Source organism: Ursus americanus, chromosome 35, assembly GCF_024610735.1.
Source record: "Ursus americanus isolate L20-20 chromosome 35, mUrsAme1.1.p, whole genome shotgun sequence".
NCBI lineage: Eukaryota > Metazoa > Chordata > Mammalia > Carnivora > Ursidae > Ursus > Ursus americanus.
In genome coordinates, this window is record NC_142161.1 from 2,548,822 (window position 1) to 2,575,024 (window position 26,203).

General features: G+C 49.3%; 1 protein-coding gene and 3 non-coding genes across 4 annotated transcripts; 3 read left to right on the forward strand and 1 right to left on the reverse strand.

The window, feature by feature from the left end:
• Positions 1-13,815: 13,815 nt before the first annotated feature.
• On the forward strand, positions 13,816-14,807 carry OR6S1 (olfactory receptor family 6 subfamily S member 1). Its single transcript, XM_045784925.2, is given in 2 exon segments — positions 13,816-14,752; positions 14,755-14,807. Coding segments are annotated over 2 exon segments (990 nt in total).
• A 6,468-nt stretch (positions 14,808-21,275) lies between these two features.
• On the reverse strand, positions 21,276-21,347 carry TRNAP-UGG (transfer RNA proline (anticodon UGG)). The gene has a single exon. It is a non-coding gene; the product is annotated as a tRNA-Pro (tRNA).
• A 1,650-nt stretch (positions 21,348-22,997) lies between these two features.
• Positions 22,998-23,070, forward strand: TRNAT-UGU (transfer RNA threonine (anticodon UGU)). Its single transcript has one exon. It is a non-coding gene; the product is annotated as a tRNA-Thr (tRNA).
• A 641-nt stretch (positions 23,071-23,711) lies between these two features.
• Positions 23,712-23,801, forward strand: TRNAY-GUA (transfer RNA tyrosine (anticodon GUA)). Its single transcript is given in 2 exon segments — positions 23,712-23,748; positions 23,766-23,801. It is a non-coding gene; the product is annotated as a tRNA-Tyr (tRNA).
• Positions 23,802-26,203: the final 2,402 nt, after the last annotated feature.

Below are 26,203 nucleotides of genomic sequence, written 5' to 3' on the forward strand. Positions count from 1 at the left end.
GGGATTCACAGCAGAAGAAAGAGCCAGAGGTAACCCTCTCTGCCACTGATCTAATGCATACGGTTTTAAGTAAGATGTCAGAGCTGGAACTCAGGATGACAATTACAGAGTTGCTAGCTGGGCTTGAAAAAAGTCTAAATGACACGAGAGACTCTCATAGTGCAGAAATGAAATCGAATCAGGCCCAAATTCCAAAGGCTCTAACTGAGATGCAGTCTACATTGGATGTGGATGCTCTAACGGCCAGGGTCAATGAGGCAGAAGACAGAGTCAGTGACACCAAAGACAAGCTGACGGAAAGGAAGGAAGCCGAGGAAAAGAGAGAAAGCCAACGAATGGACCGTGGGTGGGGGAATCAAAAAATCAGTGATGCCACAAAAGGAAACAATATTGGAATTACTTCTGGCCCCGAGGGAGAAGACACAGAGGGACAGAAGATCTGTCTGTGTAGATCGTAGCTGAGAACTTCCCCAATCTGGGAGGGAAACGGGCATTCAAGTCCAAGAGGTAGAGAGGACTCTTCCCCAAATCCACAGGAATAGAGGAACACCCTAACATATACAGTGACGTTTGCAATTTCAGACACAAAGAGAAAATCCTGAAAGCAGCTTGAGACAAGAGGGTCTTCTAGCCACATACCTATCCACAGAGACCTGGCACACCAGAAAGGGCTGGCGTGATCGAGTCAGGGTACTAAATGAGAAAAACACGCAGCCAAGAATACTTTACCCAGCAAGGAGGCATTCCGAATAGGAGCAGAGATAAAGAGCTTCCAGGACAGAAAGGAACTCAAAGGATTTGGCCGCGAAACCACCCTGCAAGAAAAAGGAAGGGGGATCCTGTAAGTGAAGAGACACTCCAAGAGTACCACAGACCAGAAAGAAACAGAGACCATCTACAGAATTAGGGACGCGACAGGTAACGCAATGGACTCATCTCCATCTGCTTTTTAGATTTTTTCTTTATCATTGGTCTGAAGCAATTTTATTGGGATGTAGGTTGATAAGGAGGGTTTTTTTCATGATCCTTATGTTTGGGGGTTTTGTTGGCTGGATTCCTGAATTCTTGAATCTCTGGGTGTAGAGGGTTCATACAATTCAGATAATAATCAGACATTACTTCTTCAAACAGTTTTTTTCTGTACCTCAGCCAATTTCTTATCTACCAGGCCACGTGAAATTGCTACAAAGCTCACACATACTCTAGTGTTTGTGTGCAGGGCGTGGTTTGCACCCTTCCTTTTCTCTGCTTTATTCTGGACAACTGCAATGATCATACATTCACGTTCTCTCTCTCTCTCTCTCTCTCTCTCTCTCTCTCTCTCTCTTTGCTATTTAGTGTCTAACGTGAAAGAAAGGCCATCTACTACATTTTTCATCTTAGACGTGCTACTGTTCAGCTCCAGAAGTTGGGTTTTCCTTGTTTTCATATTTTCTATATCTCTGTTTCACTTCATCCTTTGTGTACATTCTTACGTATGTAAAACCTCTTTCTAACAGTGGTTTGAATGTCCATGTGCAATACTTCCATCGTCTTTTTCATTTCTGGGTAGGTTTCTATTGTTTAATCTTTCTCCTCAGTACGAGGTGAACTTTTCTCCCTCTTTGCATCCTGGTAATCTTTTGTTGGAAGGCAGGTATCGTGAATGTTAATTGTTAGATATTAACTATGGCTTCTATTTCTACACATACCCTTGAGGATTGTTCTGATGGGGAGGTTCCTGGAAAACTATTTTATCCTTCCAGACTAGCTTTCCAAAGGTTTGTTAGGTGGTATCACAGTGGTCTTCAATGTATTTTGCTACTGTTCTGTTGGTATTCTGAGCTCTCTTTGCAACGTCCCACGAATTACGAGGTTTTGCACTCTGCCTGCTGCCGGTAGCACAGACTTTTCCTGATTGTGTGTGAAGGCTAGTGACATTTTCCTCTCTGCTTCCCCTGCGCTATTATTTTCCCCTCACCACCTACGTTCCTCACACATGTGCCCTACTGCGGAATTCTATGAAAACTCAAAAGTGATCCTAGATGGCTTTCTGAGGTCCTCTTTCTCTGTGCAGCTCTCCTCAGTATTCTGTACTGTAAACCACAGCCATATTGACTTCTCCAAACTTCCACCTTGCTGTCTCCAACTCTATGGAAATGGCGGAGCTTCGCCTGTATTCTTCATTCCTGACCCGTAGACTAGAAATGAAATCTCTTTAGGCAGTAAGTTAGGGAAATACAGAGTCCCCCATGTTTGTCTTCCCTCTTGCACTACTCGCTTCCCTGCATTGCCTGGAAATACATCGACAGTGTTCTTTTGCCAGGGCGCCTGGGTGGCTCAGTTGCTTAAGCTTCCGACTCGTGATCTGGACTCAGGTCACGAATTCAGGGTCTTGGGATCAAGACCAGCATTGGGCATCACACTCAGCACAGAGTCAGCTTGAGATTCTGTCTCCCCTCTCCCTCTATCCTCCCCACCCCCCACACTCTGTCTCTCAAACCAACACAGAAAATCTTTCAAATAAAATAAAATCAGTTACGTAAGAGACAGCCTCTACAACAAGGGGAAGACCCCAGCAGGGTCCGTGCCTTGCCCAGAATCACAGACTGGTAAGAAGGCAGAACCAGGCCTGAACCCAGCTCTCCGAGTGTCCTCAACGGTGGGGCCGTGGCTGAACCTAGCTACTCACTGGGAGCTCGGGAAGAGGTTGTGTTTTGGAACTGGCCGTAGACCTGGAGATGGTGTGGGGGTGAGAAGAAGCATCGACATCCCAGGCAGGAGGCATCCCGGCACGTACCCGTCTGAGGAGGAGCCCAGGCCAGGGCAACCCACTGACGGCACCCCTGCCCGCATGACACCCAGAGGAAAGGAGGGATGGCTCGTGACACACGACTGGCAGTGCCTAGGGGTAAGGGTGGGCTCAGCCCCTCTAAGCCAAGGCTCCAATGCCTTCTGCAGGGTTTGCCTTGGAAATTAGAAAGCCTAAGGCCTGGGAAAGCTATTTCCCATCCACCCCTAGGTGGGACTCTCATCTTCTGGGCCTGCACAATAGGAGTATTGGGGCCCACACATGTGCACAGATACACACACAACACAATAGGGACTGTGGGTGGCATCGGAGGAGCTACAGACTCAGAGAAGGTGAGAAAGGAAGAAAATGTGGTGGCAGGTATTCCCTACGTGGGACACCACTCCCCCAGTTTCTTAGATGGTATCCCACCTATGCCTGTGGACTTCCGCAAGAAGTCCGCTGGAAAAATCCCTATCGCACAGGCAAGACACAGACCATCCCTGACGGGCACAACGGCTTCTCCGGGGTCCCCAACAGGGAAGATGGAGACTTGCGTCAGAGCCCGGGGTGTTTCTAAGCTGGGGCCCTGGCTGCACCCAGACCTTCCCTAGGGCCTGTGGAGAGGGTTGTGTTGGTGTCACTGGGTACGCATGTGGCATGGCACGCAGAAAGGGGATGAGCAGTCGGCAGCCCAGAGCACTGTTTGTGTAGGTGCTAGTCCAGGTGTGCACTCGGGGAGGGGATCTCAGGAAGTGAAGTCACTTCCCTGATAACCGACCCCCACAGAACTTGGAACCCCGGTCACCAGGCACCCACATTCTAGTGCGGTCCCGTATCAGGCTCACTTGGCCGGAGACATTCGATAGTGAAAGATGTTCTCTTGCTGCGTGCCCATTTTCCGGGGCTCTGGCTTCCAGAAACCCCGGGCTGAGGGACTTTTCACCTGCTGCAGACACTGGCTCAACCCGCGCCCCCGACGCCGCAGGGCCTTTGCCAGGAGGTGCCGGAAGGTAATACCGAGCGGCCTAGGCCAGGCCAGGCCAGGCCAGGCCACCTCTCCGAGCCACCCCCGGGCAGCCCCATCCCCCCAGTTTCAGGGAAAGAGGGGTATGTGGGGGAGGTCCCGCCCTGGGCTGGAGGAGGTTGCAGGGCAGTGGATACCCTGGGGATGCCTTCATGGTCACACCGATGCCACGGTGGGCAGGGTGGAAAGAGGATTCCTGAGGTGCCTCTCACCAGGGCCAGAGTGAATCCAAGGCCCTCGAGCTGTGTCACTTTTCTCTCCATGGTGGAGCTGCGTGCATCCTGGGGTGTGGTGGGTCTGCAAGGGAGTCCCCTGGGTCTGAGGACCAGCAAAGGCAGCCAGACAGACCTCCGAGGCCTCCCGCCTGGCTGCCGGGCACTGTCTTTACAGAGCTCCACACAGGAGACAGGGCAGGAGCTGAACGATGGGATCCCCTGCCCCACCTCCTTGAAGGACAGGAAGGAGTCCCCTACTGCCAACAAAGTCCAGCGCTGGCTCAGGGTGAGTGGAGGTGCCGGAGGGACCCAGCACCCAGGGCACCGATGCGGCACAAAGGGACCCAGATCCCAGAAACCAGCCTCTGGGCTCCTCGGGGCTCCCTCCTGGACTCCTGCTCCCATGTGAACCTGGATCCCCATCTCCTCCCCAAACCTGCCCTCAGGGCCCTGCCAACGGCCTTGGCCCCATGCACAGTCCCTATCCACATATCTGTACGAATATCAGAAAAGCCACCTTAAACCACCTCTCATCCCTTGCTCGAGATCCTGCTGAGCTGGGAGACTTTTCCCCCAAGGGGCCTGGGGCTCATGGTACTATGCCTATTGCTCTGCCCTTTGGTTGTGAAGGAACCCATCCCTGGGGCCCCTCCAGGGTCCGGAGCAGGCGCCTCCTTGTGCTGCACAACATTCCAGAAGGCCCATCCGTTACCGCAGCCACTGAGCCCTTCACAGAGGCAGGACGTTCATGTGATTCCCTTCTGTTGCCAACTCACAGCGCTGCACGGAACATCCTACCTGCCCTAAAATCCCGAGCACCCCCACCCATGAAACAGTCTCTGTGTTCTCAAGCCTGACATACATCGTCAGAAATCACAGGGACGATGCCGTTAGTGCCGGGAGTGGCTGTCAATACTCAGCTAACGATCTGACCTGAGATACCGACGTCCATTCACACACCCCCCACCTCACATCCCCGTATTGTTGCCATTCTCCTTTTTCCCTAAAGAGATTGCACGAGTTATTTTTTTTGAGAGACAGACAGAGATAGAGACAGAGACAGAGACAGAGACAGAGACGGGGGTTGGAGACACAGAGGGAGAGACAGGATCCTCAAGCAGACCCTGCCCTAAGTGCAAAGCCTGACGACGGACTCGATCTCAGGACGCGCGCATCAGGAGCTCAGCCGAAACCAAGAGGCGGACCCTGAACCCACGGAACCAGCCAGGCACCTTGCTCCTTTTGTCTACTGTGGGCCCTCCTGTCCCACCTCTTTGCCTACGTCACCGAGAGCCTGGGGGTTTGCTCTGGGCTCCAACTCCCAACCCTCCTGGTGACCGCAGTGAAGACCGCATGTCTCCCCTGTCCCACCTCAGGCTAGAAAGGCCTCAACCGTGAAGAGCAATGGGACCCGTGTGGTGCGGCCCCAACGGGCAGAGCTGCTGAAGAAGCGAGTAGAACACCTGCTGACCGCCTTCCTAGACAGAGACCTCAGCTACGTCTCCATGTTCCTGGCCACATACAGAGCTTACGCTACCACCCAGGAGGTGCTGGACCAGCTGGTGACAAGGTGAGCACCCTGCCCCTCCACAGCCCAGTGGGATTTGCCCACCTCCTGCCTGGGAGTCTGGGGAATGCCACCCAACTTCGCGGAGCCTCAGTGGGCTCCTCGGACTGGGGCAGAGTTATTACAGGGACTCAGTGGGGTCCTGGAGGGTAAGGACACCTGGGCGCCTGGCCCTGTGGAAAGGTCCGCTACGGGGGCTGTGGTCGTGCTCGTGGATCATCGTCCCGCTCCCCATGAAGAAGCCTCTGCCTTAGCCCTCACCGTCACCACGGTCTTGAGCTGGGCTCTTTTCCCCTTGGAAAAGGACATCTGACACTCCATCTGGGGTCTGTGTCCTGAGTGAGACCAGAGCAGGCATGCCCGGGCATTAGCAGGGGGCCCCGGGCCCACTCAGCTCTCTGGGATGGGGCTGGTGGGGGCCCTTTCATTCATCGAGCATAAAGGATGGATGCCCTTCTGGGTGCAGACCTGCAGACGCTTCCCTGGGCGCTGACTGTGATCCCACGCACACAGCAGACAGCACCCGGGAGCACCCCAGGGCTCCATTCTAGTCGGCAGTAAGACAGTGACACTAGATATGATGAGAGGGAGGGTTCACAGGGCATTTCATGTGATCCCCCCACCACCCCTCCGGCCTCCTCTAGCTACAGATGCGTCCTCTCTTCCTGGGACAAGATCGGCGGAGCCCAGGAGCAGCGGGGCACGTGAGTGAGCTTTGGCTAATGCACAGGGCCCTTCCTTCTTCGAGAGGGCAGCGAGGGGACTGTGATCTGGGGGCTGCTGGACCCTCATCCCACACATCTGCCATTCCTGTGAGAGGGTCCAGGTCTGAGGGCTGCTTCTGCAGAAGAGGAAAGGGGGCCTGGAGAGCCCTGGGTGGGGTGTGGGCACTGTGGGAGAGCAGAGCGGGCTGGAGGGCAGCCTCAGCCCCTAACAGAGTCATTCCCCATCCCCGCCGCCTCTCAGCCCTGTCTCTACCCCAATCCTGGGACCCAGAACAAAGGGCATGGCTTCCACACATCTGGTGGAACGTCGACACTGGGTGCTCAGCAGGTACTCAGGAGACCCAGGGAGGCCTCGGGGACTGGACGTCCCCCAGCCAGTGGGAGATTAGTGTCCACGCAAGGACACCCTCTCCTGGCACCTACTGAACGAGGCAGCACGTAGGCACGGGAGGGGAAGTGGGCGGTATCGGGAGGGTCCTGGGAAGGCCAGGGATGGGACAGAGTCCCTTAGTTCCCTCCTTGGTTGGATAGTCACAGCAATGACCACGCCAGACACGCCACCCCTCCCTGCCCACATGCAGTGCAAGTCACGCGGCAAGTGGGCAGGGAGACTGAGCAGGGTGTCCAGCTTCCGCTTGGAGGACAGAAATGGTCACACCAGGGGTCAAGGGCTCCCACTCACAGAGGCTTTGGGCCAGCCCCTCCTCAGTGACCAGGCCTGCCTCAGGCAGCTCTGCCACATCACAGGTGGACATGGAGTAGGAATGGGCTCTGACAGCCAGGAGCCGGGGACCCAGGGGCCCAGGTTCCCACAGGGGCTCCCTGGGGCATCCGCGTGGGAGGTGCCCTGTCCTCTGACTCCTCTGCCCACCTGTCTGTCCCCAGGGCCATCTCCTCCATCCTGGGCACCTGGCTGGGCCGCTACCCTGAAGATTTCTTCCAGCCCCCAGAATTTCCCTGCCTAAAGACACTACTGGCATACGTAGGGCTCCTCGTGCCAGGCTCAGACCTGGAGCAACGTGCCTGGCTCCTCCTCTCTCGGCTGCGACACCTCGAGCCCGCTGAGCCGGAGGCTGGGGGTGAGGAGGACTGGGGGTGACTGATGGAGGCCTGTGGAGGGGAGAGAGTGGGCCACACAGAGCAAGCCTCCACAGACTGCAGTGTGGCTGGGAGCAAGGAGTGGTCTCAGATCACTGTCCCCATGGGCTACAGTTTGGGGAGACCACCCAGGGACGGGTTCTTAGACAGTACTGAGTGGTGGGCAAAGTTGCCTTCATTTGGAAGGGACATGGAAAGACAATCATGATGACCATACTTTCTCTTCTTGGAGCGACAGCAGCAGCCCCAGAGCGAGATCCGCAACCGCGCCGAAAGCTAGTCCCACCTCCCACTGTGGTGCCTGATGCAGCTTCAGAGCCTGAGCTGGAAAATCCCATCACTGCTGCTGGAGCTCAGCAACTCAAAAGAGCAGGGACGTCACCTGACATGTCGGGCCCAGTGCAGCTGGTGATCAGGGCTCTGATCCACCGTGAGGACGTGCAAGAGTCACCTGCACCCTTGGAAAGCCAGGAGCCTCAGCAGGCCCCAGCACCAGCCACGGAGGTCCCTGAAGAGCCCGAGATGACACCTCCCACGTCAGAGCCACGGCAGGACATACTCACTGCTCTGACTCCCTCTCAGGAGCTAGAAGAGTCACCTGCACCTTTGGAAAGCCTGGAGCCCGAGCAGGCTCCAGCACTACCTATGGAGGTCCCTGAGGGGACCCTGATGCCACCTGCCCTGTCGGAGCTGGCGCAGGACATACTCACTGCTCTGACTCCCTGTCAGAAGCTCCAAGAGCCACCACCGCCCTTGGCAGCGCCGGAGCCCGAGCAGGCTGCAGCACCAGCCACGGAGGTCCCTGAAGAGCCTGTGATGGCACCTCCCATGTCAGAGCCACGGCAGGACATACTCACTGCTCTGACTCCCTCTCAGGAGCTAGAAGAGTCACCTGCACCTTTGGAAAGCCAGGAGCCTCAGCAGGCCCCAGCACCAGCCACGGAGGTCCCTGAAGAGCCCGAGATGACACCTCCCACGTCAGAGCCATGGCAGGATATACTCACAGCTCTGACTCCCTCTCAGGAGCTAGAAGAGTCACCTGCACCTTTGGAAAGCCAGGAGCCTCAGCAGGCCCCAGCACCAGCCACGGAGGTCCCTGAAGAGCCCGAGATGACACCTCCCACGTCAGAGCCATGGCAGGATATACTCACAGCTCTGACTCTCTGTCGGGAGCTAGAAGAGTCACCTGTACCTTTGGAAAGCCTGGAGCCCGAGCAGGCTCCAGCACTAGCTATGGAGGTCCCTGAGGGGCCCCTGATGCCACCTGCCATTTCAGAGCCACGGCAGGACATACTCACTGCTCTGACTCCCTGTCAGGAGCTCCAAGAGCCACCACCGCCCTTGGCAGCGCCGGAGCCCGAGCAGCCTGCAGCACCAGCTACGGAGGTCCCTGAAGAGCCCCTTGGGCCACGTCTCATGTCACAGCCAACAGAGGATATACTCACAGCTCTGACTCCCTGTCAGGAGCTTGAGGACCGCCCTGCACTTTTCGCAGCCCCGGCGCCCGCACACGCTGCAGCAGTAGCTATGGAGGCCCCTGAAGGGCCACTGATGCCACTTGCCATGTCACAGGCAGCGGAGGATACACTCACAGCTCTGACGAACGGTCATGAGCTGCAAGAGCCACCGGCATCCTTGGCAGCCCCAGAGCCCGAGCAGGCTCCAGCTCCTGCTATGGAGGTCCCTGAAGGGCCCCTGATGCCACCTGCCCTGTCGGAGCCGCCGCAGGACATACTCACAGCTCTGACCGCCTGTCAGAAGCTCCAAGAGCCACCTCCGCCCTTGGCAGCCCCGGAGCCCGAGCCGGCTGCAGTCCTAGCTATGGAGGTCCTTGAAGAGCCCCTTAGGCCACGTCCCATGTCAGAGCCAACAGAGGATATACTCAGGGCGCTGACCCTCTCTCAGGTGCAAGAAGAGTCACCTGCACCTTTGACAGCGCGGGAGCCTGAGCAGGCTCCGGCACCAGCCATGGAGGTCCCTGAAGAGCCCGTGATGACACCTCCCATTTCAGAGCCACGGCAGGATATACTCAGCGCTCTGACTCTCTGTCGGGAGCTTGAAGACCCACCTGCACCTTTGGCAGCCCCGGCGCCCGCGCACGCTGCGGCACTAACTATGGAGGTCCCTGAAGGGCCCCTGATGTCACTTGCCTTGTCAGAGCCAGCGGAGGATATACACAGAGCTCTGACTCCCTGTCAGCAGCTACAAGAGCCACCCGCACCTTTGGCAGCCCCGGAGTCCAAGCAGGCTACAGCACCAGTTATCGGGCTTGCCGAAGGGCGCCGCCTGCCACCTCTCTCAGTGGAGCATCCGGCCTCGGCCCCGGAGCAGCAGTTCCTGCTCGCTGAATCCCCAAAGGATGGCTTCCCCTCCCCTGTCATTCCAGTGTTTCTAATTTTTGCGTTGTTCATGCACCTATTTCATAGCTTAATATATTCTGGTCTATAAATAAAGGATAAATTGAGTTTTTGTGGAATTTTACTCTGATCCTTTTAAATTGTACCTCCAGGTGTCATTAGGTACACAGTGTCTCACAACCTGTCCTTCTACAATATTTCCCTCCCAGACACTCCCGTGCCACTCGTCAGATACTGCTCATTCCCTCAGCCCAGTCCCTGCAGCCACGGCTCCCCTCTCGTCTCCGCCTCTGTGAGTTACTTCTTCTGGGTTTTCATGTGTGTGGGATCAGGCAGTGTGGCCTTTTTGTATCTAGCTACGTAACCTATGAGTGATTCATTTTTTTTTCAGGTTTTTTTCTCTTAAAAAACAAACAAACACAGAAAAACAAAAACAGAAACAAACAAACAAAAAACCCATTTTACTACAAAGGAATATTGCTGATACAATACTGTGCATGTGAAGCCCCAAAATGAAATGTTTTCATGATCTGGGATAGGCTTCCCTTTTGTAAGTGTGACCCAGGAGCCAGAAATCTCTGGGTCCAGGAGACACCTTCAAAATCTTTCATTTTCCTGGATAGGCCAGGTTTCAATGATTCTAATGTGCATGTTATAAAAATATTAAGACTGCATATTAAATCTTCCTCTTTATTACAAACGTATCAGGTAATTTAAAAGTTCTCTAAGGTTTCAGCCAGATTACGTTTCGGTAGCAAAAGAGTGATGTAAATATGAAGAAAGGAAGACACATTCCTTCTACCTTCTACCACGATAGCCCATAACACATGGCGTCCCTCTTCCAGTCCTTTCCCTCGGAGTGTATGGGTGAGTGAGAGCGGGGGAGGGGGTTTGCCTGTGTGGGGGACAGGGTGGGGCAGGGAGGGTTCCACAGCTGGGCTCTTGTTCGGCCTGAGGTCCCCACAGTGGACAGGCACTGCTACTCCTCTCCTGTCCCCTTCTGCATTTTCAGGGGCTACACATCATTTACTCAGCAGCACCACCTGCCCAACAACTGAGACCTCTCCAATTCTTTGAGTCTCCTCCTTAAAGTGAAGAGTACAATGTGCCGTAAATCTCTTCTGCTTTAGGGCTGTTTCCTAAAAGCACAATTTCTGGAACACACGCTAGTCCCACTGTTGGGAGTATTGGCTGCAGGGTCCTCTAGCTATACTCTCTTTCTTTCCGTGGAGCCTTGCTTGGGAAAGGAGGGTCCCCGGAGACTAGAGATGAACCCTGAAATCACGAGGAAGACAAGCCAGCAGTGAGGCCATCAGGCTCCCTGGGCGGGACCCGTGGAGCAAGGAAGAGCCTGTCCATACCGCCCTCATGGATCCTCCCTCCACAAGCAGCCCTGCCCCCCCACCCCCCCACCCCCGTCCTGGAACACCCCTCATCCAGACCCCGTCCCGGGACACACCCCAGCCACTCCAGCCCCTCTTGCTCTAGAACTCAGCTTCTAAGTAGAGCAACCGGGTCCTGCTTCCAGGCCAGCAGAGGGGCGTCGGCCGGGCCACACTTGTCTGCTTGCTCCGGGTCCATCCTTTTGGGCCCTCTCCTCGCAGGAAGGAACCAACCTCTCAGGGCCGCTCAGCTCAGGGAGTCACGGACATGACCTGAATGTGTTCATCCATATGTCCACTAGGTGGCAACAGCGAGAACCGCTTGAACCTCTGTGAACAGGAGGGACCTTTACTGAGGAGGCGAGAGAAGGCTAGCTGAGGAGGACAAAGCCGGAACTGACACCCCCCACCCACCCCCCCACCATGGGGTGGACGTGACATTCCTCAGGCACTCCCGGCTGCCCTAAAGGGCAAAGAAATAGTTCACCTATAGACACCACAATCCTGCAAGACTTAAGTCTCCCTCAGCTTCCCAATGTCTTAGCACTTTCCAAGAACCAAGCCTTTCTATCAGTTACTTAGCTTCCTGAAGGGAAAGTAGATACAATGAAATGTCCTTCTAATCTGCAGCCTCCAGGAAGTTCCCAACCCTCTTAATGTTCATGCCTTGCTAGAGGGCAAAACCACCTTCCCTAGACAATGGCAAGGCCTCTGCACCTTGGGAGTCTTCTTTCACATATGCAAGTATTATCTCAACCTCCCTTTTTCCTTCCCTTCCCCCAACCCCATAGTCTTATCATCAGCCACCCCTCACAAGCCGGGGCAGCAGCTCTTTCTGCCACGGGTCCTGTCATAAACCACCAATTTTGCACCAAAGACGTCTCAAGAATTCTCTCCTGGTCGTCGGCTCTGGACTCCACCCCACTGAACTTCACGTACATTCCGTAACCTCATCAGTGGCAATGTCTCCTTTATTTCTGAATCATAAAGTATAGGTAGCACCCAATATATAATCAATACAGAAGAGGAGTTGAATGATTTTATTGACAGTGAGGCAATTCCCGGAGAAGCTGGAGGAAGATGAGGCTCTGAATGGAATCCCTAGGGAGAAAGACCACAGAAGTGCTTTATCCTACACAAAAGTACAAAAAAGTTCCTACTCACGTGGGCCCCGGGTTGAGACATTGTAATTAAAGAGGTTACTGCCTGCTGGGAGCAAAGACTTCTGGAGTGTGCCAGAGAACAATAGGGCTGAGAACCAAGGCCTTAAGGTCAATTCTCACGCTTTGCATGACTAAATGTGATCAGTATTCTAATAACGGAGGCATTTTTTTTAAACCAAGTTTCAGAATATCATCGATTTGATTCTTATAACTGGTGGTGGTCTTCAAAACTGGAAGGATTTGAATGAAATATTAAGGACTTCATTTCTGATCTTGTGAGTAATTACCAGGAATTCCTGATTCTGTCTCTGGCAAGTCCTCTAATTGACCCCAGGTTTGTGAAAGGGCCTTGGATTGGTATCATGGAGTGAAAGAGCATAAGAAACCCACCCTAGGGGCGCCTGGGTGGCTCAGTTGGTTAAGCGCCTGACTCTTGACTTCGGTCAGGTCATAATCTCAGGGTCATGATCTCAGGGTCTTGAGATCAAGCCCCAAGTCTGGCTCTGCGCTCAGCGGGGAGTCTGCTTCTCTCCCTCTCCCTCTGCCCCTCCTCCTGTCCATGCACTCACTCTCTAAATAAATAAATAAATAAATCTTAAAAAAAAAAAAAGGAAACTCATCCTAATATCCCCCAGAATATTTAGCTTAATGTTGACATTAAATATATCGATGTGGATACCTGATCGAATGATTCAGTGTAGTTTAGCCCTATTCTCTCTTTCAAACATACCATAACTTGCTTTAGATAAGCAAGCATTTTATGATAAGCTTAGTTCAGTTAGATCCATAAGTTCTGGGGGAAATTCTCCATGAAAAAGGTCATTTTATATAATAGATGTACTAATGACCTACATTGCTATGATTCATTCCACAGCCAAGCAGTTGAAGGACAAACCAGCTGGGTGCGACAATCACCTTCCAAGGGCAATAGCAAGCCAAGTCTAGAGTCTGGTGCCCTAACTTATACGGCTTTCTCTACCACATCGTTTTTCAGTTAAGTGCTCAAAAGTCTTTTGAACGCTTTGCACTCTTATTTCACTTGCTTCTTATAGCATTTCACGATTGAGAAACGCAGGAGTGATTACATAACTTTCCCAAGGCTACTCAGCTAGAAAATGGAGATGATGGAATTCAAAGCTATGCAGCCTACTCAAGTCCTGATCCTGGTGGAATGGGAATCATATTCTTCATGAAATTATTTTTTTGATATTTTTGTCCAACTCAGATGGTCAATGATCTCATTATTATAAAAATGAGGCATCACCATTTAGGATCTAAGAATGGAGGCTCCTGGCATTTTTACACATAAGTGTTAGCTACCCTTTCTGGAAAATCTTCTCCAGGTTTAAAAGTAATTAGATGAGGACCTCAGGTTCTTCAGATCTTAACAGGGATTGGAGAAAGTGGGGATATGTGCGCCATATCACAATACAAGAAGTTTCAGGATTGTTCTGGAGAAGACGTGTCCTCACCAGGATCAGGTTCCTGTTGTCACACAGGTGGGAAAGAGAATGGCTCCGGGCAAGAACCAGAGCAGTGGTGTGACCGAGTTCATCTTGGCAGGTTTCCCGAATCTCAATAACACAAAAGCGGAACTGTTTTCTGTCTTCCTTCTTGTCTATCTGCTGACTCTAACAGGCAACGTGTTGATTGGGGTGGTAGGAGCTGACACTCGCCTGCAGACTCCCATGTACTTCTTTCTGGGTAACCTGTCCTGCCTAGAGATCTTGTTCACTTCCGTCATCATTCCCAAGATGCTGAGCAATTTCCTCTCAAGGCAACACACTATTTCCTTTGCTGCGTGTACTACTCAATTTTATTTCTACTTCTTTCTTGGGGCCTCTGAGTTCCTGCTGTTGGCTGTCATGTCTGTGGATCGCTACCTGGCCATCTGTCGCCCTCTGCACTATCCCCTGCTCATGAATGGCACTGTGTGCTCTTGGGTGGCCTTGGCCTGCTGGATGGGGGGACTTTTCCCTGTGCTTGGCTCCACAGTGGCTGTGGCCTTACTTCCTTTCTGTGAACAGGATGGTGTGGTGCAGCACTTCTTCTGTGACAGTGGCCCACTGCTCCGCCTGGCATGCACCAACACCAAGAAACTGGAGGAAACTGACTTTGTCCTGGCCTCTCTTGTCATTGTGTCCTCACTGATGATTACTGCTGTGTCCTATGGCCACATAGTTCTGGCTGTCCTGCGCATCCCCTCTGTTTCAGGTCGCCAGAAGGCCTTCTCCACCTGTACCTCCCACTTGATGGTGGTGACCCTCTTCTATGGAAGTGCCATTTTTCTCTATGTGCGACTATCACAGAGTGGCTCTGTGGATACTAACTGGGCAGCAACCGTGGTAACAACATTTGTGACACCACCGCTGAATCCATTCATCTATGCCTTACGCAATAAGCGAGTCAAGGAAGCTTTGAAGGATATGTTTAGGAAGGTGGGAGCAGGCCTTTGGGGGATCTTTTACTTGCTAAGAGTTTCAATAGGAAGACAGTGATGTGAAGGGAGTGTTATAACCAGTCCTGAGTCCAAGTCTTCTCCATTGTCCCTCTCTTTCCTATGGTCATCATGGACATCACCAAATGACCAAATTCTGGACCCACGGAAGAACTCCAAAGTCATCAAGGCTGCCCTTCTCTTTCAAGCAAAATTCCTTGACTCTGTCTCATCTATAAATCCATATTATTATTGATACAGCATAATCAATACCATCATTACATCATAAGATCCTCCAATCTGTGACAACTTAACCTAAGGGTCGATGATCACCAGGGAGTCTAAGGATGGGCTTCAGAAAACTTATTGCCTAACTAGAATTTAAATAAAATTTGAAGGGAAAAAAAAAAAGAAAATGTATAAGTCCCATTAGTATGTAAATTTTATGTTTTTGACCTTACATGCATTTGTCTGGGAAGAGGATCCATCGTTTTAATCCAGTTCTTTGAGAGATCTATTTGTGAACTTGCCGAAAGTTAAAAACTTATTAAAGTTCTTAGTAGAGTCTTTCAGTTGTTTATGAAAACCAAGAATCTTAAGAAAAATTTCCTTATAATCTTAAATAAAAATAGAATAAATGGATTATTTGTGTGTTTTCATATACACTTTATGAAAAACATTGTGTTTACCATCATGTGGAAGTGAGGTAAAGCAAATTGAAAAGGGACTCACTTCTCCACAGTAATCCTAGGTGTCTTTCCAAAAGCAGATCCAAGAGAAAGGTCATGAATAATAGCATTTGATGTGGTTTTCTAATTTGCACTGTATTACAAAGATGAATTAAAGCTACCACTCATTTTTTTTCACTGGATTGCGTCCCTTTCCTTTGTCCACTTTTGACATTCTTTTATTTGTTGTGTTCAATTTTGTTTTGTTTTTAGTAGAATTGGAACTGGGACAAAGACCTTTAATATCAGAGAATTACGAATGCCAACTGCTGTACCAACCAGGAGCCAGACTTTGGGGTACATTTTATGCTCCTCACTGGATATTCGATAGGGAGTGAGGATTCCTACTCGTGGTGCCTTTGGACGTCTTGGGCAAGTATTCGCTTATTTATTCACTCACTTTTTTTCATTTATTTACACATTTGTTTGGCAAAGGTCTGTGAAGCATCTTTGTCGGATATTCCGATATGTGCTAAGATGAGCAAGAAATGGTTCCTCACCTCAAGCAGCTTTGATTTTAGAGGAGAAGACTGAGAGACAAATAATAATTCAAAGGAATAGGGATAACAAGGGGATTTACAAAACAACTTTGGAGATCATAGGAAAATTGATTTACCCTCTCTAGTATTTTCTTGTTAGAGAAGTTTTCAGAGACTATCAATGGGGATCGATCCCATGTTAGAGTGTGCTTGTATACATAGAGACAATGCTCATATATATACAAGTATCTCAGCACGTCGACCTCAAAATACTGCCACAAAATTGGCAAGCTGAGCCTTAGCATGCAAAGAGATGGCCATAAAGCTTCAGTGGGCACTGGAAATAGTCATGCTTCCATCTCATTTCATTAATAATACACACACACGAACTATTTCAATCCCCAAAGTATTTCTGAGTGAAAACTAAAGGAATGGAAGGAATGACCTGTGGTTTGAAAAGGAAAAAGAATTCTTCTGGAGTGATCTAGGACTGCTGCCCAGAGAGGAGATGAGCTATTGCCTTAAAAACTCCCTACTTTCACAGTGCCAAAAATCTGAAGCCAATCCCAGACATTGGCCAAGGAGAGGAATTCATGTAACAGTGTATAATATTTTTGGAAGGAACTGCCCCATATTTTGGCAGGAAAGTGCATTAAACCATCTATTTTCAAAATTGCTTTATTGTAGGAAATTACTTGGGACTCAGTTCAACAAAAATTTATCAAGTACCATGTTCTGGGAAATAAGTTGCTAAGAAGAGATACACATATATGGTCTCTGCCACCAAGGAACTCACAGACTGTATAGATATAGATGCTATAATTTATAATAAAATTATATTAGTATATAATATATAGTTATATTAATATGTAAAAATAAAATTAAGATTATATATCCATGTATATATGACTTAGGTCAAAATATAATAAGACCATTGTAAAATTTAAAAGTGGGTCTGACAAAATGACATTTTACTAATAAAACATAAGAGCAAACATTAGGTAATTGAATGTGATTAGGAATGGAAATATCACAATAAAAATCGTACTAGGAAGCAATCTGCAATTTTCTTTTTTTATTTAATTAAAAAAATATTGCAATTTTTTTTCAATCTCATTTTACAAGTTCCTGTTCCATAAAGAATTGTCTACTCTTCGTCTGAATGTCAGCAGCACTTCGCACAAGTGATCTTGGACTCTTATTTAAAATAGCTTTGTTCTTTGGTTCCCTAAAGAACTTGCCTGGTTTTCTGGCCACATTTCCAGCTACCTGGTTTGGTTTTGCAGGTGTATCCTCTTCCATAAAGCTGGTAAATATTAGCTAATTGTAAAGTTATTCTTAGAAGTCACAAATTAAGAGGAAGCTGAAAATAAGAATGTATTTCAAACACGTAGAGCAGAGCCTGGTCCATAGAATGTGCCCAGGAAATATTTGTTGAATGGATTAAAGACTCACGAGCAGATGACTGCCACCGCCCTGAGAGAGACGCTAGACTCAGGTAAGCAGCGTGGGTGTTAGTGCTCATTCCCGCATAAAGCGTACTCCAGCACTGTTCGAAATGGAACCTCGCACACACAGCTCCAACACTAGAGGGTTATTATCAGTGAAACAGTAGGTGAGAAAAAATTTGCCTTGCAGCAATCAACAAATCTGTCAGCTTCTAGGAAAAAGTCATCTTTGAGAATTCTTAACTGAAGCTCTGTCTTCATACACAAAAGTTGCGTCATCTGGCGTTATCAGAGGGGAGGTGGGGGGGGATGGGTAAAACACGTGATGGGGATGAAGGAGGACACTGGCTTCGGCGAGCGCTGGGGGATGTATGGAAGTGTTGAGTGTATGTGCATCTGAAACTACTATAACACTGTAGGTTAACTGTATTAGAATTAAGATAAAAACTTTAAAAAATTAGGTATTATGAAAAAACATTATGAATATTTGTGTCATCTGGGAAACCACAAGCTAGTACCTTCATATAAGCATTATTCTCAGTTAATAACACCCATGGGCAGAATGGATTCAACATCTCTGAAGAGGGTCGCACCTCAACACAGATGGTACAAGACTCCCTTAGATAAAGTCTTCTTGAACATAAGCTCGCAATCCAACCAACAAACAAACAACCCACATACAGGAGCTCCATCAAAATCAAAAAGTTTTGTGCTTGAAAGGACACTTCTCAAGACAGCGAAAAAGATGTCTCACAGAACGGCAGGAAGTAGTTGCAAGTCATACATCTGAAAAAGGGCTTGTATCCGGAATATATAAAAACATCTATTCTCAAAAATACAAAGAACTCAATTAAAAATGGGTAAAGGATCCGAAGAGACATACAAAGTTATACAAATAGTCAATAAATACATGAAACTCTACATCGTTAGTCATCAGGGAAATCGAATGAAACCACGAGAGACCATTTCATAACCATTGAAATGGCTATAATGGAAAAGACATTAATACATATTGATGAAGATGTAAAGAAATGGAACAGTCATACTCTTCTAGTGGGAATGTAAATTGGTGCATCCACTAGAAAAATCTGACAGTTCCTCAAAAGCTTAAACATAGAGTTGCATATGACTCATCAATTCCACTTCTAGGTATATACCCAGAAGAAATAAAAACTTTTGTGTCCACACAAAAACTTGTACACCATATCCATAGCAGCATTATAATGCTGAAAAGTGGAAACAACTCAAGTGCCCATCAGCTGATGAACGTATAAATAAAACGTGGTCTATCCATACAACAGAATATTACTTGACAAAAAGGAGCGAAGTACTGATAAATGCTACAACGTGGATGAACCTTAAAAACACAGTCCTAAGTGAAAGAAGCCAGTCACAAAAGACTACGTATTGTATGATTCAACTCACATGAAATATCCAGAATAGGCAAATCTACGAATCCTTAATGATATACTTGCTCTGGCAATGGCACCATTTTCCCTGTTTTCCCATTATTTTGAAAAATGCCTTGAAGACAGAGACCGGGTCCTACCTGAGTTTGTTTTTCTTGCCAAGAAGAGTGCCTGGTAATTTGGAACACAGCAAAATCTCATCACGTCGTTTTTTTGAAGGGACAAATGACATAAGGGCTGGATAAGGGTCAAATAGCCATGCTCACTGGTGATTTGCCGGGGACCTTTTTGCATGATTCGAGGTGGGGGTGTCACGTTGATAATAGTGTAGAGTACTAAAGGCCCACATCAGCTCCTATAATCAATATTATTTAAAAAGCTGTTCTATTACAACAAAATAAAACAAAAAAAGCAACCAGGACTCTAAGAATCAACAGATAGACTTAGACCCTTAAGAACCTCAGACAATACAACCATTATTTGGGTTCTGAAACCCATACCTCTCTCCCACCTAAGATCATCTTAAAACTATTTCTGCTTTTCAGAACCAGCTTTCCTTCTTTCACCTCCCTCCTCAGGCCATGAGCTAGTCCCCTTTAATTTGCTCCTGTGCCTTTGTTCAAGTGCTGCTGAGTTCTTCCTGTCTTGATTGTAAGCCCGGCCAGTATTCCTGCCTCCTACCACGGTAATAGGAGGAGTAGTGGTGCCACTTTCATCTGTGCTGGTCATAAAAGTCCCTGAGAGTCCTCGATACCCCAAGAAACCTTTGCCTAGTCCTGAGGGCAGGGAAAGAAAGGACCCACTAAATAATCATGAACTACCCTGAGACATCCAAGCCAACCATGAAAGGTCTAGGTCTTCCCCTTCACAGCCAAACTCCTACAAAGAATTCTTTACCTACGTGTCCACACTTTCCCTCCTTCTTCAACCCACCCCTGTCAGCTTCCCTACGCTTTCTGCTTTTAAGCTGGTAAAGGCAGTCAACAGCCCCTTGAGGAATCAAATCAGCTGTCAGGGCAAGGGATTGCCATCATGCTTCCTCTTCCAGTTCCTCCACTCACAGGATTCCATTCTCAACTTTTTTACACACTGGTGATCACCAGGGCCTGTCCTTAAATTCTTTCTCTGTGAATGACCTTTCCTGTGCATTCTTCTCCAAGCCAATGTTCACCACCACCTTGTGGGTTCATTTTTTAAATTGTAGTTGACACGCACTGTCCCATTAGTTTCAGAAGCACAACACAGTGATTCAATAAGTCAATACATTATGTCGTGATCACCACAAGTGTAGCTCCCACCTGCCACCACGCACACAATTACTATGGTTTTAATTCTAAAAATTCCCTTCTCCAGTTTGACTCTTTCTCCTGAACGCCAGGACTTTATTTCCAGCTTCCTACTGCACATCTCCCAGGAGCAAACGCACCCAACACATGAAAGCCCAGGCTAGCTACATCACACTCTGACGGGCTACCAACTGGTAGCCAGGGCATCCCGGCAGATTCCGCCCTCTCTTTTCCCTCCTTCCAATCACCAATCACAAACCCCTTGATTCTTGCCTGGCCACATAACCTTTCCAAGATAGGAACCTGGGAAAGGACAAATATGATAGAATCAGTCAGAAATCCAATCAGAGACTGCCCTTGTACAAGCTGTTTCAGAAGATTCCAGCAGGTTTGGGCTACTTCTGCAAACCGAAATCAACCACACTGTAAGGTTTCAGGGAGACACCTCACACGGCAGCCCGCTGGTTTTCCAGGTAAGCAATCAAAGAGCACTAACGGGTCTGGTGGACTCTTGCTGGAAATGGCAAGGCGACTTATCACTACGTTATACTGAGTCTTGGAAAACATTCAGTTGGGCTCTCTTTGGATGGAATGGATGTCTGCGCCTTCGGAGCGCAAGGGTCCCCAGTCCGCAGCTTTGCATTATCCGGAAGACTGCCAGGGCGCTTGTGACTGTGGGGTAGACGGTGTCGGAACCAACAGCGCAGTCGCGCTCCTCACCCAGGCGGGGGCTCCCAGGCGGGGGCTAGATTCTGCACCGCGAAGGGATCGCTGCCGCGGACCCCGCCCTCTGGAAGAGGATTCTAGTCCGGCATTGCCATCCTAGCACACCTCCAGGTACCGCTCTGTTCCGTGCGCAATGCCCTCGCGAGAAGGGCACTAGCTTTTTTCCCGGCGAAGTGCCTGGGTAAGAACCGCCGGAGCAAGCTATTCCTGACAAAAGAACCTGTCAGAGCCAGACGGGGACAGCCCGATCTCGTGAAGCCCTTGGTTCGCGGTAGCATCTTCGTTGTCCTTGTATCGGTACACAGAAGGTCCAACTTGCCCGGAAGCTGATCTCGAAACAGAACCAGGCTGGAACTGACCTCAGCCTAGGTGGATTTAGATTTGGGCGGTGTTGGCTTTCTTTGACTCTACAGGGGAGGCAGAGGAAAAAAAAGAAAAAGAAAAAACAAAACAAAACTGGGCTCGTCCGGGATTTGAACCCGGGACCTCTCGCACCCAAAGCGAGAATCATACCACTAGACCAACGAGCCAGCCCTGGAGGTGGGTTTTTCTCTTTTGGAATGTTCATTCATCCTGTTAGCTGCATCACGCTGTTTTTGATGCAGCTCACAAACCCAGCAATTTCCTCCAGACCCCAAGAACATCAATGTGCACATTGGGAGGAACCCGAGCCACGGCGTTGCAGGGTAGGAATGTTCATGAAGCAGTTCGGGCTGAGCTGCGAGTCTGTCCTGGGCCCTTCCGAGGTGGGGTCTGGCGGCTTACACGGTTGGGACCAGAGCCATCGCAGGCGTCCCGGGGTGTAAGGACACAGGACCAATAAGAGCCACCGACCTCACTAAGAGGCAAAGGTTACCCACAGGGCCAGCGGAGGAACTGGACATTATAGCCCCCGTGGAGGTCAAATCCTGGAACCACTGCCTTAGTCCACTCGGCTCTCTCTCTCAACACTTGCATAAACGCTTTTGCTGTTTCCTTTCAGCTTTATTTAATAAACTTTGTGCTTTAGGTCTAGCGTTAAGGCACCCTTCGAGGGCGGGCAGAAGGTGACCTCGGGGAAGAGTTGCCCCCTTCCCATACCCTCTTTAGAGAAGGCTGGACCTCCCCTATAGACCGCTTCTCTATCACCCAGAATGTGGTGGGTGGAAAGGGAAGGGAGGGCGTTGTCCTTACTTTGCAAGGCTTTCTGCTTGGGGACCGAAGTTCATGGGCTCTGGCTTGTCTGCCTTGGTCACATTGTCTACCCTGCGCCGAACACGTTCCTGGCACGGGGTGCAAACTCGGTGAATAGCTATTGAATCTCCCGAACCAGGCACCAGACTCCTGGGCGAGCTACCAGAGGAGAGAAAAGGAAAAGAGGAGCGCTCCCTTCCAACCCTCCCACAAGTCGCCACTTTCTATTTGTTCTGGACTTTAGGCTGGGCATTTACAAGAGCCCGGCGGCCCAGAGAGAAGCAGCTGCCTCTCGCACTCCAAGTTGTCAGCAGAGAGCGTGAAAGGACCGAGGAAAGGGTTCGCTCTCTTTTAGCCAGCTTCTGCTTCAGGAAACCTGGAGGGATCTCAGGCCCGGGTCCACTGTGACAGCCTGATTCTGCCTGAAAGGCTTGGGGAGGGAGCAGGGGGGGTCTGGATGCCTTCCGGTTCTCACTGCCTCCGCCCCCAAATTCTGAGGGTCGGAGGGGTATGAACTGTGCTTAGAGAAAGCCACCTCCCTTTAAAACAAAGCAAAGCAAAACAAAATAAAACATAAAACAACCCCATCGTAATCTGTAAGAGCTGGAGCAGTTCATTGTGTGAGCCCAAGCAGACTGGAGACAGTGAGGCTGCTGCCCTCCATGTCTTTCACCCTTCTCTTCCGTAAGGCACCCTCACCCTACCCCACTTGACCTCAGGCCTCCCTCCACTCTGGCCCTGCTGTGGCCGGAGCTCAGGGACTTGTCAGGACCGAGGCTGACCAGAGTGTGCTATGGGGCTTGCCCTGCTCTTGGAGAGACGTACATCCTAGCTGAGGCCTAGTCCAGGACATGTTGCTTCATCACTCCCTTGTTTGAAGGTACTTCCTTCAAAACAAATTCCCTTCAAGTTTGAATTGTCTGTTAAACTTTATTTAGATGTAAAGTCAGTTAACTGCAGTTTTTTTAAAACAAAAGAATTCAATGGTAAGAAATAGGCTGTGGGTTGGCTCCATAGCTCAGGGGTTAGAGCACTGGTCTTGTAAACCAGGGGTCGTGAGTTCAAATCTCGCTGGAGCCTAAGGTGTGATGCTGGTTTTCCCCCAACGTTATTCTCCGTTTTTGTCCACTTATTGAAAAGGACTTGGAGGGAAAAAGCACTTCGTGGTCTTTTTGGGATAATCAGATCCTAGAGATCCAGGACAGAAGATCACAGAATCTGGGCTCCTGTGATCCCGAGGTAAAACTGAGGTGTCTGTACCGTTCAGTAAGCAGGAGAGGAACCAGGTTACTCAAGTCTCTGCTAGAACACAGACTGGGTCGGCACGACTCCACACCTCCGTATTTGCGGAACAGGGCAACTTAGGCCCATTGACAGCTTTGACCCCAGGGGCATGGAGTCCTGTGCACCTGCCGAGTGCAGCCAGCCGGGCGCCGGGTTTCTCCTGCGCCTGTGGAGCGACCCGCTGGCGGGTTAATCCTGCGGTGTAGTCCAGAAGCTACGCCCCATTGGGCTTCTGTGCTGCTTCCATGCTCACTTTCTCAGACTCAGAGTCCGCGTCCTACACCCCAGGCTACTCCTCGGGATTTGATTTGTTATAGATAAGACTCTGTGGGGACTTGGTGGGCGTCATCTTAGTCCGAACCTCAGATACAAAGAGGCCAGACGGCTCACTAGCTGTTACTATTTCCACAAAAATCTACATTAAGGCACAGTTGTGCCCTTCGATAGCTCAGCTGGTAGAGCGGAGGACTGTAGAGGGAACAGCTGCTGTCATCCTTAGGTCGCTGGTTCGATTCCGGCTCGAAGGAGGTGCATTGCATTTTGACGATGGCCCCTACTTCCTGAAAATTCTATCCTCCCAGCCGGATGACCTGAAACATTTACTATGATTCTATTTTCAGGCAATAAGAGAGCAACTTACTGCCTGCCAAGAAACTTAATTTCACTTATCTTCTTTCTGATTATGCAGTAGATGTGGTTTGGTTTACTCCAAATGTGAACTAATGGCTTTCGTATAAGACTTGGATCTGTTATCTCCTAATCTTTGGGACCAGTTTATGTTGATTGAATATTGGGGTAACATCCCTCAACCTCACCAGATACCCACGCTTTTTCATAAGGGCGAGTAATGTACACTAGAGAAATCAGAGGTTAAGGAGAAACACATTAGAAAGGCTACCCTTGGAGAGGATAAATACACAATAGAGATGAACAATGCGAAAGATTATATATGCAAATGCATATGTTCCTCCATTAATAAGAAAGAAATACTGGTTTAAACGAGAGGATACGGTTTCATCTCCAAATTAGAAAATGTTGATTGCTATTTAATACTGACCAGGACGTAGTTATGACATTCTTGTAGAATGTCCCTACTTTCTCGAGGGCACTGGGCGTTATAAATCAGGAACCTTAAAATTCATAGTGTTTGGTCAAGAATTCTATTCTACTTCTATAAGCTTATCATTTATACATGAAAAAAGGAAATATGGCAAGATATAGTTATTTGTGGGTGATTTGTATTCTTTTGGGTTTTTTTCAAAACATATCATTTGTATGCATTACATTAATTAAAAAACACAGTGTTTTAACCTTACAAAATAAAGTTGAAACGTACTCTGTGCCACTGTGGAAGACATTCTGGCAGTTTCTCACAAAACTAAACACACTCTTATCATGTAATCCAGGAATCACGTTTCTAGGTAACTCCCTCAATGAATTGAAAAGTACGTCCACACAAAAACCACAGTAAACGGTGGTACATTAAAACAAAGGACATATGTATTCAGCACTAAGAAGAAATGAGACATTAAGCCATGAAGTGATATGGAGAAACTTTAAATGCATACCACTAAGTGCAAGAAGCCAATCTGAAAAGGCTATGATTCCAAATATATGACATTCCGGAAAATGCAAAATTATGGAGACAGTGGTGCGTAGGGAGGAGAGAAGGTAGGTAGGAACTCTGTATTTTCTTACCCAATTCTGCTGTAAATCTAAAACTGCTAGTCTTAGCTCAGGCTGCTATAACAAAAATACCATTGTGGCTTAATCCAAAAATGTATTGCTCACAGCTCTGCAGACCGGGAAGTCCGAGATCCAGGTGCCGACAGATTGGTGTCTGACAATGCCCTGCTTATTGGCTTGTAGACGGCTGCCTTGTCGCTGAATCCTCCCATGGCCAAGAGAGAAATCTCTCCATTTCTGAGAAAAACGTGGTTTCTTTTGTGAAAACCTCAGGTGCCCAAGATATTTCTTGGTGAGAGGTGGGTGAAAAGGAAGGGAACATCCAAAGAGGAGTCATCAAAGTGAAATGAAGGGGGCCTGGGAGAACATGGGAGAGGATTTCGAATGAGGAGGGGGAAGTCATAAAAAGGAGGGCACAATCAAAGAGTGGCATGAAAACCCCGAGACCTTGGTTCTTGCAGAGTCCTAGTTCCCTCCTCCATTCATTTCACTCATTCCTCATGACACTCCCGGGAAATTCTCTGCCTTCTCCAAGGGAGCTGCCTGCTCAAATCCAGGAGTAGGACTGTAAGTAACAGGGGCTGTAAACGGCTGAGAAGTTCAGTGGAACAGCCCTTCTAAGAGGGTACCACTAAGGGTCCCTGAGGGTATCCTCTCCTCTTTCGCACACTGAATCAGGCTCTGCACAGGTATTGCAGTTAAGTGGTTTAGAGACCTGGACAGTCCCGAGATAAGTAGATTCATTGGAAGGAACGGGGGAGTGGCTAAGCCAACACCATTCACAGCACACACTCCCTGGGCCCCACGCAAGGAGTCAGCCAAGAATCAGCTTGGAAGTGTTTTGGAATCACAAACCCACCTGCAGAGTCAAATTCAAAATAGCTGTTTACCTACCCAACACCACCCCATAAAGCAGCGACGCTCCAGTGAGAGCTTGAAGCCTGGTAAGTATTGGCTTTCTCATTCATCCGTCGTATTCAATTACAAAAGTAACGTGATTAAAACCCAAATCGGGTCTGTGCAGGTTACTTCTCAGAGCATAGAGCTGCAGCTCCTAAATGAGTGTCAGGGGCGGAATGATTGGGGTGGGGGCGGGGGGCAGGACATTTCTGGGATGTCTTCCTGACCAGATGATGCCTAAGCCACGTCATAAGAATGAATCAGTGTGAGTGTGGATTTTAGAAGAGGAAGACCTTAAGAACTAGGAAGATCGGTAGGGGAAGAAAGGGATAAAGAAAGGGGC